The 13004-nt window shown below is 45.4% G+C and overlaps 1 protein-coding gene across 1 annotated transcript in view; it reads right to left on the reverse strand.

The window, feature by feature from the left end:
* Positions 1-13004, reverse strand: part of LOC138960419 (transcription initiation factor TFIID subunit 5-like) — a 74195-nt gene that overhangs the window by 42057 nt on the left and 19134 nt on the right. The window contains exons 10-11 of the mRNA XM_070332333.1: positions 8059-8178; positions 4064-4209 (exon numbers count right to left, since the gene is read on the reverse strand). Coding sequence (XP_070188434.1) covers positions 4064-4209; positions 8059-8178 — 266 coding nt within the window. The remainder of the gene's footprint in view (positions 1-4063; positions 4210-8058; positions 8179-13004) is intronic.

Below are 13004 nucleotides of genomic sequence, written 5' to 3' on the forward strand. Positions count from 1 at the left end.
TAGGCGTCCGTTAAATCCACCGAGGTCACCCAATCTCCCCGGCGTAGGGCCTCCCTGACCGAAGCTGGTGTTTCCATACGAAACTTGATCTTCCGAAGAAACTTGTTCAAAAACGAAAGATCGAGGACCGGCCTCCAGCGGCCTGACGCCTTGGGCACCACAAACAGGCGTCCGTAAAACCCCGGCGAGGAGAGATCCACAATCTCCTCTATAGCCTTCTTGGCCAAAAGAGACCTGATCTCTGTCTCTATGGCCACCCTGGCCTCTTGACTGGCCGGAAAACGAAAGGGAGGAGGAACCCTGGTCAAGGGAGCCTTTTCCCCCTCCCATAACAGCCGGAATCCCGATCGCACCACCCGCAAAATCCATTGGCTGTGCACTAACGCCTGCCACATGGATATAGCCCTGGTGGGGCCCCCTGCCACCACGAGGGTGGGGGAAACAGGGGTGATGTGATCGGGAGAGCCTCATTGGGGGGAGGGCTTTCGCACCCCCCCTCCCCTTCCCGAACGTGGGTTTCCTAGCATAAGGCGCACCCTTAGCTGGTGCGGCCTTATCACCCTGTTCCTTAGGACGAGAGGCGCTGTGCTGCTTCTTGTTCCTGAAAGGCTGAGAAGACTGAGATTTCTTTGGGATTTTAAACGAAAACCCCACGAGATGCCTGTCTTTAGCCTCCTGAACCTCCTGCTGCCTTGCATCCAGGGCCACTCTACCAAGAAGAGAGCCCTCAACGAAAGGCGAGGAACGCAGCGAGTCCACAGTGGACTGATGAGAAAAGCCTGCTTGAGAGAGCAGCAAATCCCGCCGTGAAAAGACAGCATGAAATGCTCATCCTCTCAGAATTCACCATCCCCAAAGCCGCCAGCAGTGTGGAGATGTCACTGGCCGAGGCGTCTTCCCTGAGCCTAAAAGGCTCCAAAGAGCCCGCAACAGCTCGAGTAAGAGCTCGGAGCAAAGCCTCTGCCATGGAAGCCAACTCGAGATCAAGCCGACCCATCTCCTCCAGGGAAGAGAGAGAGGAATCAGAGAACGAGACCCCCTCCTTAGCAGAAGGTTGTTTTGGCAACAAGGCAAGCAACTCCGGCGGAATTGGCAAAGTCGCCCTCGGCAACGCAAAAGTCTGAACAAAGTTCCTTGACTTCACACTCCAGTCCAGCTTTTTCTGTACTGACTGCGAAAAAGTAGTGGCCTGTGCGTCTGACGCCAGCCATGGGCTGGCCGAAGAAGGCGCTGTATCATGAGCATGCAACAAAGGGAAGGGAGTTGGCAAAAGACCGCTGCCCTGAGGGGCCGGCCGAGCCAAAAGCTGCGACATGTGATAAGCCACGGCAGGTGATTCCACAAAACGAAAAGATTGTGAACCCTCCTGCGAAGGCCGAAAATCATTCGCGGCGGAAGGTGGAAAAGAGACACCCTGGCCTGAATCCACCACCCCCTCCGGAAAGTAACGAGCTGCCACAGAAGCCGCTCTTTTCATGGCTTGTCTAAACCCAAAAGGCAAGGCTACACACTCCTCGTCTTCCTCAGAAGAATCAGAGTCCCCACCCTCCAAAGTATCACTACACAAAGGAGGGGAGACAGGAGCAACAAAAGCGTGACCCGATCCCGCTTGCCACCCACCATCACCCCCCTGCCCCACAGGGGTAGAAGGGTAGACAGTAGGCACAGAGACCCGCCAAGAAGGAGGGGGGAGGGGGCCGCCCAACAAAGCCGCGCCAGGCCCATTGTCGGTAGACCGCTGACCGGGCGCTTGGCCCCAACTGTCAAAACCGGTTTGGCCAGTCTGAGCTACCCCGCACGCTGCATGTGGTGGGAGTTGGCTCGTCGCTGCAGCAAGCGACCCCTGAGAGGGGTAAGACTGAGTGAGAGGAGTGACCGTGAAAGGCCGCCCCCACCCGTCAACCTGCTGTAGTCCTGTTGCCCCACCACCCCACCACCCCAGCTGGGGCGAGGGGCGGCTGCTAGCAGTGGACAATAGCGGTACTGACTGAGACGCCAGTCCAAGAGCGGACACCCGATCCTGCCCGCCGGGCGGGAAAGGGTGAGCCGCTACACCAGCCCCCACCCAATCCCGCCCAGTGGGTGAGAAAGAGTGAGAAGCTGACACAGCCCCCTGCCCCCAATGGGACAGGGATGGACCAAGGCCAGGCTGTGACTTACCATGCCCCCCCTCTCCCTCTCCCACCAGGGGAGAGAGCTGACTTCCCACCGCAGCAGTGCTAAAAGCAAGCTGAGCGGGAAGAGACAGAGAGGAAGCAGACCCCCTCTCCTTACGGAGAGAGTGTTCGAGCGCAACCGCCGCACTACCAGAGGCAGAGAGGGTTGTCCCGAACCGGTCAGGTGCACCGAGCAAGTGCGAAGAAGGAATGGCCGCCGGCCACCCCCCCCCCATCCGTCGAAGTCACCGACGACGACGACCCCAGCCGAGCCAGGGAGGAAGGATCCCCTACCGCCGGAGGCAGAGGAGGGACCCCAGAGCGAGACGCAAACTGTTGAGAAATAAATTCAAACAATTCGGACTTTAATGAGCCTAAGGCTGAAGGCCCCGGCTCCTCACCCCCATCGGGGGACGCGAGCTGTGAAAGAACGGAACCCGTCCTCGGAGGGATAGGAACATCAAAAGAAGTGCTGTTTGACGGATCTTCTACCCGCATAGTGGGCAAATCAACGTTCTTAGGCTTAGCCTTAGCTTTAGTTTTCTTCACTGGGCTAAGAGCCTTGTCACCTTCCAGTCTCGCACTCAGTTTTGCTTTGTTGTCGGCCATTTTAAGACCGGCGAAAAACAGTCACCCAGAACAAAAAACTTCTGCGTGCGTGTTCAAAACAAAGCTATCAACATTTATATCCAAACATAAAAAGGAAAGATCTCACCAAAAGGTAGACGGACAGGTAGACCCCCAAGAAACCGGCTAGTCTCACGGACGAGCAGGCATGCGAGGCCAAAAGTGAGTGACAAAATTCCGACACGTCCACCGTGTGTTGTCGAAAGTCGAGAAATGATTATTACGGATGCTGGCGCTCACGTGGTGCGCAGGGTGTTATGGGTAACCGAGCAAGGTCAGGCCATAGCAACGGCTATGGCGTCGCTTTTAGCTTGGTTACCACCCTACTAAGGGTAGGTAATTTGAGTGGTTTTTTCGACATCTAGCATGTGGGACTAAAGTCAATGCATTCATAAGAATTGGAGTAAGATTATGTGATTAAATATGGGCATTAAAGAATAACTTCCTGGCTTCCAAATTCAGGAAGTGCTTGATTCTAGATAAGAGATATACTTTCTTGGACATGACTTTAGAAAGTTGTTCGATGTGGTGTGACCATGACAGGTTGTTATCAATGGTCACTCCCAACACTTTATGATGGTTGACTGTTGAAACAATTTCATCATTGACAATTAAATCGGGAAACGTGGAGATTATGTTCTGTCGTTTTTGTCTAGTTGTTATTATCATGCATTTAGTTTTTGGGGGGTTCAGGGACATATGATTTAGCTCAGTCCATGCACTCAGCTGGTTTAAACTTTCTTGCAGTGATTCAGATAAACGATTTAAATTGGTGTCACTGGAGTGTATGGTAGTGTCATCTGCAAAAAGTTCACACAAGTTTTTAATATGAAGGGGCAGGTCATTTATGTATATGGAGAAAAGTAGAGGGCCTAAAACTGACCCTTGTGGTACCCCATGCCGTACAGCCTGCATACTTGATGCCGAGGCGTTCGCATGCACACTTTGTTGCCTGTTGCTTAGAAAAGAACAAATGAGGTTAACTGAGTCAGTCCCGAGGCCATATAATTTGAGTTTTCTGAGTAACAACTTGTGATCAATTACATCAAAAGCTTTAGCAAAGTCTACTAAAGCTTTTGATGTAATTGATCACAAGTTGTTACAAGAGAGAGAGAGAGAGAGAGAGAGAGAGAGAGAGAGAGAGAGAGAGAGAGAGAGAGAGAGAGAGAGAGAGAAAGAGAAAGAGAGTGAGAGAGGGTGGGAGACAGAGAGAGAGAGAGAGAGAGAGAGAGAGAGAGAGAGAGAGAGAGAGAGAGAGAGAGAGAGAGAAACTTTCATACCAGCTTCCTTGTCAATAATTTCCAGTTCCATGGCTGATTTCATGCTGCGCAGTTTCTTGGGTACCAGGCTCCACACACGGATGTTTGAGTTCTGCAGCCCTACTGCCAGCATGCTTGAGTCATCTGCAAAGTCCACGCATGTCACCCTGTTTGGGAAAATGACATGAAAACAGAACATAACAAAACGTACAAAGCCCAAACAGATAAGACTGCTGATGTCTTATTAAACAATTGTGATGTTATAGGCATGTTTCTGAGCTGAAAGAAGGTTTCCCTTAACCTTTCCGAGTTTGACTTTGGTAGACTAATTTCTGACCTTCTCCCAAGGCGATTCCAAAATCAAAAATTTTAGTAATAAATTTTCATTTGATTAATATACTTACCCAACTCACATATAGCAATTAACTCTAGTTCAGTGCTGGTAACGCTGTACGCATTCCCCTTGGTAACAAGGGAAGCCACTCTAAAAAAGAGTGACCAATACCCATAAGGCCATATTAATACATACTTCCGACTTCCGTATGCGCGCGCATACGGCGCCATATGCATCATTTCAAACGAAGCCCAACTCACTCCCTTTTTTAGGAACCCACAACCCACAGCGGGGAGGCGGGAGGGAATAAACGATGTGAGTTGGGTAAGTATATTAATCAAATGAAAATTTATTACTAAATTTTTTGATTAAATTACATATCTTACCCAACTCACATATAGCAGATTGCTACTATAGGTGGCGGGTACTCACCATCTCAAGCACGAAGAACCTGCCCTGCAGCCACCAGAGCCGGCAAAGCAGAAGAGCCGTCCTGACGACATGAGGCGATATCTCTCAGATAGTGGTTAATAAAGATGTCCTCAGAGCGCCAGTATGCCGCCGCAAGGACCTCTGAGAGGCGTCCCGAGCGGAGCACTGCCAAGGACGACGACCAAGCCCTAGCCTCGTGTGTTCTGGCTGAGGTAAGAGGCAAAATGGCTCTAGCATCACCAGACTGGCTCTGCCACCAAGTATAAGCTTGCCTGATAGTCGTTGATACCCATTTAGTCAGGGTAACTTTCGCACGGTATTTCGCAACAGAAGACGAAGGCGAAGGGCGGATGTTAGCAAGTGAAGAAACACCAGTCACACCGACGGGAAGCGCACGAACTTCCGCCCGCGTGGAAGCAATGTCCTCTGCCAAGGACGAGACCTGAGAACTTAAAGAGAGTAAGAACGCGGCAACGTCCGCAGACGCAAGCCCGGGAAGTACAGAGACGGAGGACCCTTTAACGGGCTTATCACCAAGCGAAACCTTGTCTACCGGTTTAGCAGGAACATGTGATGAAGTAGAAGGCATGTCAATCAAAACATCAAAACATTTTTGTGAAGACGGTTCAGAAAGAGAAACAAGCGCCTGGCCGGAAGCTTTGGCTTTCCTAGGCCTTTTCCTAACCGGCGGAGAATCAGCAGTTACTTGCTTAGACGACTGCCGCTTCTTAGCGCTATCCGCCATGAGCAAAACTCACGAAACATTTTGTAAACAAGAAAATTTCACAAGTTCAATTTCAGGTCAAAACGACCACAAACACAAGCAAAAATCAAGAACGATCTCACCTCAACATGTAGAGAAGATAAGACAAGCAAGATAAACCCAAGAGGAGGATGTCCAAGTCCAAAGACGAAGTGACAACCGGCTGAAAACAGCCAGAGCGTACAAAACACGACCAGTCTCACTGCTCGCTGAGTATGGAATGATGCATATGGCGGCGTATGCGCGCGCATACGGAAGTCGGAAGTATGTATTAATATGGCCTTATGGGTATTGGTCACTCTACCAAGGGGAATGCGTACAGCGTTACCAGCACTGAACTAGAGTTAATTGCTATATATGTGAGTTGGGTAAGATATGTAATTTAATTATAGTTTTTAGCGGTTTTTTTACATTTTATTTTTTTACTTATGCTGATTTCCGTGAAATCTTGGAGAAGTACAATGCCTGTGTTCACACCGCTATGAAATAAACAGTGCTTGTGTGAAACATTGATCCAACCCTAACCTAACACTTACCCCTGAGACGTATTGCTTGTGTGAAACATTGATCCAACCTGACACTTACCCCTGAGACGTATTGCTTGTGTGAAACATTGATCCAACCTAACACTTACCCCTGAGACGTATTGCTTGTGTGAAACATTGATCCAACCTAACACTTACCCCTGAGACGTATTGCTTGTGTGAAACATTGATCCAACCCTAACCTAACACTTACCCCTGAGACGTATTGCTTGTGTGAAACATTGATCCAACCTAACACTTACCCCTGAGACGTATTGCTTGTGTGAAACATTGATCCAACCTAACACTTACCCCTGAGACATATTGCTTGTGTGAAACATTGATCCAACCTAACACTTACCCCTGAGACGTATTGCTTGTGTGAAACATTGATCCAACCTAACACTTACCCCTGAGACGTATTGCTTGTGTGAAACATTGATCCAACCCTAACCTAACACTTACCCCTGAGACGTATTGCTTGTGTGAAACATTGATCCAACCTAACACTTACCCCTGAGACGTATTGCTTGTGTGAAACATTGATCCAACCTAACACTTACCCCTGAGACGTATTGCTTGTGTGAAACATTGATCCAACCTAACACTTACCCCTGAGACGTATTGCTTGTGTGAAACATTGATCCAACCTAACACTTACCCCTGAGACGTATTGCTTGTGTGAAACATTGATCCAACCCTAACCTAACACTTACCCCTGAGACGTATTGCTTGTGTGAAACATTGATCCAACCTAACACTTACCCCTGAGACGTATTGCTTGTGTGAAACATTGATCCAACCTGACAAGATACTTACCCCTGACACGTATTGCTTGTGTGAAACATTGATCCAACCTGACAAGATACTTACCCCTGAGACGTATTGCTTGTGTGAAACATTGATCACACCTAGATACTTACCCCTGAGACGTATTGCTTGTGTGAAACATTGATCCAACCTAACAAGATACTTACCCCTGAGACGTATTGCTTGTGTGAAACATTGATCCAACCTGACAAGATACTTACCCCTGAGACGTATTGCTTGTCTGAAACATTGATCACACCTAGATACTTACCCCTGAGACGTATTGCTTGTGTGAAACATTGATCCAACCTAACAAGATACTTACCCCTGAGACGTATTGCTTGTGTGAAACATTGATCCAACCTAACAAGATACTTACCCCTGAGACGTATTGCTTGTCTGAAACATTGATCACACCTAGATACTTACCCCTGAGACGTATTGCTTGTGTGAAACATTGATCCAACCTAACAAGATACTTACCCCTGAGACGTATTGCTTGTCTGAAACATTGATTCAACCTAACAAGATACTTACCCCTGAGACGTATTGCTTGTCTGAAACATTGATCCAACCTAACAAGATACTTACCCCTGAGACGTATTGCTTGTCTGAAACATTGATCCAACCTAACAAGATACTTACCCCTGAGACGTATTGCTTGTGTGAAACATTGATCCAACCTAACAAAATACTTACCCCTGAGACGTATTGCTTGTCTGAAACATTGATCCAACCTAACAAGATACTTACCCCTGAGACGTATTGCTTGTGTGAAACATTGATCCAACCTAACAAGATACTTACCCCTGAGACGTATTGCTTGTCTGAAACATTGATCACACCTAGATACTTACCCCTGAGACGTATTGCTTGTCTGAAACATTGATCCAACCTAACAAGATACTTACCCCTGAGACGTATTGAGGAAAGTGTAGAAACATATAGATGGCAGATGTTCTGCGTTCAGCTTGTCTCTTTTCAGTGCTTCTCTGAAGGCACTGATCTTTTCTAACCTAACAAGATACTTACCCCTGAGACGTATTGAGGAAAGTGTAGAAACATATAGATGGCAGATGTTCTGCGTTCAGCTTGTCTCTTTTCAGTGCTTCTCTGAAGGCACTGATCTTTTCTAACCTAACAAGATACTTACCCCTGAGACGTATTGAGGAAAGTGTAGAAACATATAGATGGCAGATGTTCTGCGTTCAGCTTGTCTCTTTTCAGTGCTTCTCTGAAGGCACTGATCTTTTCAATCTTGTCTTGATCTTTTCTGCAAAATAAAACTTTTGGGTGAACAAGAATAAAAAAATAAAAAAAATATTAATTTAAGTTTATGGAATGTCTAATCATGGTCAAAACGAAACATTCACAAGAATAAAATGGACAAACAAGATACACAACAACAAAAGTGATGGTAAATGGCACTGTGCCTGGTCTGTGAATGTTGTCTCTTCCAAAATGGACAAAGCAAAATTCCATTATTTCAAAATATAATTTCAATTACATGTGTATCCATTACTAACAAATTTTCCATTCTGTACACAAATAACTTGCTAAGCATGTCACATCAGCCAACCAACTTAACTTTTTTTTTTTGGGGGGGGGGGGGGGGGTAGTAAAGGAATGTTAAAAAAAAAAAGCAAGAGAGACTAGTTATTGCAATGTTTAATAATAAGGAAAACTAAAATTTCACAAACTATTCTGATATTAGCTACTCTGAATTTTATTTGATGGATCAAAATTTAATGAAAGAAAAACTTTTTGAGGTTTTTCAGAAAAAGAGGACAGTATGCAGATGTCGCAGAATATGCTGAAAGAGACAGAATTATTCAATTATTTGCAAATTCAACAATAAAAGAACTGACTTTGTATCAAATGGAAATAGTAAAGATGTGATAGATTGAATACAGAACAAGCTGAGGCAGGAAGATTCAATACAGAACAAGCTGAGGCAGGAAGATTCAATACAGAACAAGCTGAGGCAGGAAAAACAAACATCTGACAGTGAAGTTCAACAGGACAAATAAACCATTGAGACGGTACAGAAGTAACAGATATGACAGTGACATTCAACAGGAGAAATAAACCATTGAGACCGTACAGAAGTAACAGATATGACAGTGAAGTTCAACAGGAGAAATAAACCATTGAGACGGTACACAAGTAACAGATATGACAGTGAAATTCAACAGGAGAAATAAACCATTGAGACCGTACAGAAGTAACAGATATGACAGTGAAATTCAACAGGAGAAATAAACCATTGAGACCGTACAGAAGTAACAGATATGACAGTGAAATTCAACAGGAGAAATAAACCATTGAGACCGTACAGAAGTAACAGATATGACAGTGAAATTCAACAGGAGAAATAAACCATTGAGACCGTACAGAAGTAACAGATATGACAGTGAAGTTCAACAGGAGAAATAAACAATTGAGACGGTACAGAAGTAACAGATATGACAGTGAAGTTCAACAGGAGAAATAAACCATTGAGACGGTACACAAGTAACAGATATGACAGTGAAATTCAACAGGAGAAATAAACCATTGAGACCGTACAGAAGTAACAGATATGACAGTGAAATTCAACAGGAGAAATAAACCATTGAGACGGTACACAAGTAACAGATATGACAGTGAAGTTCAACAGGAGAAATAAACCATTGAGACGGTACAGAAGTAACAGATATGACAGGGAAGTTCAACAGGAGAAATAAACCATTGAGACCATACAGAAGTAACAGATATGACAGGGAAGTTCAACAGGAGAAATAAACCATTGAGACCGTACAGAAGTAACAGATATGACAGTGAGATTCAACAGGAGAAATAAACCATTGAGATCGTTCAGAAGTAACAGATATGACAGTGAAATTCAACAGGAGAAATAAACCATTGAGACAGTACAGAAGTAACAGATATGACAGTGAAATTCAACAGGAGAAATAAACCATTGAGACCGTAGAGAAGTAACAGATATGACAGTGAAATTCAACAGGAGAAATAAACCATTGAGACCGTACAGAAGTAACAGATATGACAGTGAAATTCAACAGGAGAAATAAACCATTGAGACGGTACACAAGTAACAGATATGACAGTGAAATTCAACAGGAGAAATAAACCATTGAGACCGTACACAAGTAACAGATATGACAGTGAAATTCAACAGGAAAAATAAACCATTGAGACTGTACAGAAGTAACAGATATGACAGTGAAATTCAACAGGAGAAATAAACCATTGAGACTGTACAGAAGTAACAGATATGACAGTGAAATTCAACAGGAAAAATAAACCATTGAGACCGTACACAAGTAACAGATATGACAGTGAAATTCAACAGGAGAAATAAACCATTGAGACCGTAGAGAAGTAACAGATATGACAGTGAAATTCAACAGGAGAAATAAACCATTGAGACCGTAGAGAAGTAACAGATATGACAGTGAAATTCAACAGGAGAAATAAACCATTGAGACCGTACACAAGTAACAGATATGACAGTGAAATTCAACAGGAAAAATAAACCATTGAGACTGTACAGAAGTAACAGATATGACAGTGAAATTCAACAGGAAAAATAAACCATTGAGACCGTACACAAGTAACAGATATGACAGTGAAATTCAACAGGAGAAATAAACCATTGAGACCGTACAGAAGTAACAGATATGACAGTGAAATTCAACAGGAGAAATAAACCATTGAGACCGTACACAAGTAAAAGATATGACAGTGAAATTCAACAGGAGAATTAAACCATTAAGACGGTACAGAAGTAAGAGATATGACAGGCCTACATGGTATCAAGCCATCCTGAACTCATGTCAAAATGAGTTCGGCTCATTCTATCCCTGACAGGATGCCTTGGTTTTCCTTGTCTGGCAAGGAAATCGATTTTTTTACATATTTAGATCTTTTTGTAATGTGTTATGGATGTAAGCAGATTCGCGATCGTCGATAATGATTTTTCATGGTGTTGTGTAATTTTTAAATTACAAAGGAATTGATATGTAAGACAGTTTCAAGCGAGCTATTTTTCGCGGCTGTATTTACTGTGCAAACAACTCTAAATATGGCAAAAGTGTCACGTGATAATCAACCGTTTGGTTTCGGCGCTCGCTGGAGCTGACGATTTTTTGACAGTGATGCAACCATATATTACGGTCTCCTTCCGGCAGCAGTCGCAAAATGTTGACTTGTTTTGACCTTAGAACGATGTCTTTATCATAACTGTTGAGCAGGTCGACTCCTTTAGATTTTTAGGCACAATCATCTCGAGCGACCTCACATGGGACAAAAACACAGAGCCCATTATCAAGAAGTGTCAGCAGAGGCTTCACTTCCTTCGACAGCTGAAGAAATTTAGACTGAACCAAGCCATCCAAAAGCAGTTCTATAGGGCTACTGTAGAAAGCATTCTGTGTTTTTCAGTCACCGTGTGGTTTAGCGGTGCCAGTGCTAGGAACAAGGAAGAGCTGGAGCGCATTGTCAGACAAGCGTCTCGTATTGTGGGTTGCGAACTTCCGTCAGTCGCCTCACTGTACAGCTCACGTTTAGCAAAGAGAGTTAGGGGTATAGTGGCAGACTCATCTCACCCAGCCAGCCATCTGTTCGAGCCCCTCCCGTCAGGCAAGCGCTTCCGCGCTCTGAAGAGCAGGACTTCTCGTTTCAGGAACAGTTTCTTTCCTGAGGCAGTCCTTGCGGCCTCAATGGTGGATCGTTAGATCTGTTAGATCTGTGATATGTGTCAGCTAAAGTTTTGAAATGGATCGAGTATCCTTAAATGAAATATCTTAATAGATATAAGGGTTGTGCCCTTTGAATAACTGTGTCAGCATGTACTCGGATTTATTATATTGATGATTATATTTTTAGATATGATTTTAGGGAATTCATTTATCTTTATCCATGCAACCTGTGATTACTCCTGTCAAATTGGTGCTAAAAGAACAACCAGTCCGTTTTGAACTGTCTGGTTGGTGTACACACGTAAATAGGCCCAGTGAAATTGAACACTTTATCTGTACATATTTATTATGATATATGCGTGTGGAAGGAGTGTGAAGTTTTATGCATACACCATAACAAAATCCTGTGCTTTGCATTTGGTAAATAAACTGTTTGACTTGAACAGAACGGAGATCACTGTCGAAGTCGGCCAATCTGCAATCATTTTCGTCTCGCGAACACTGCTCGCGAACAACATATGGGAGATAACTCTGTATTCTTGTTTTGATAGATTCGCGTAGGACTTTAGCGTCCGGTCAGAGGGACTAAACCGATAGCGTGGAGCGATGATGATCAGAATGGGTATCAAGCAAGCACAGGGCCAGGCCTACATGGTATCAAGCAAGCACAGGGCCAGGCCTACATGGTATCAAGCACAGGGCCAGGCCTACATGGTATCAAGCACAGGGCCAGGCCTACATGGTATCAAGCAAGCACAGGGCCAGGCCTACATGGTATCAAGCAAGCACAGGGCCAGGCCTACATGGTATCAAGCAAGCACAGGGCCAGGCCTACATGGTATCAAGCACAGGGCCAGGCCTACATGGTATCAAGCAAGCACAGGGCCAGGCCTACATGGTATCAAGCAAGCACAGGGCCAGGCCTACATGGTATCAAGCACAGGGCCAGGCCTACATGGTATCAAGCACAGGGCCAGGCCTACATGGTATCAAGCAAGCACAGGGCCAGGCCTACATGGTATCAAGCAAGCACAGGGCCAGGCCTACATGGTATCAAGCACAGGGCCAGGCCTACATGGTATCAAGCACAGGGCCAGGCCTACATGGTATCAAGCAAGCACAGGGCCAGGCCTACATGGTATCAAGCACAGGGCCAGGCCTACATGGTATCAAGCACAGGGCCAGGCCTACATGGTATCAAGCAAGCACAGGGCCAGGCCTACATGGTATCAAGCACAGGGCCAGGCCTACATGGTATCAAGCAAGCACAGGGCCAGGCCTACATGGTATCAAGCAAGCACAGGGCCAGGCCTACATGGTATCAAGCACAGGGCCAGGCCTACATGGTATCAAGCACAGGGCCAGGCCTACATGGTATCAAGCAAGCACAGGGCCA

Source organism: Littorina saxatilis, linkage group LG2 (genome assembly GCF_037325665.1).
Source record: "Littorina saxatilis isolate snail1 linkage group LG2, US_GU_Lsax_2.0, whole genome shotgun sequence".
NCBI lineage: Eukaryota > Metazoa > Mollusca > Gastropoda > Littorinimorpha > Littorinidae > Littorina > Littorina saxatilis.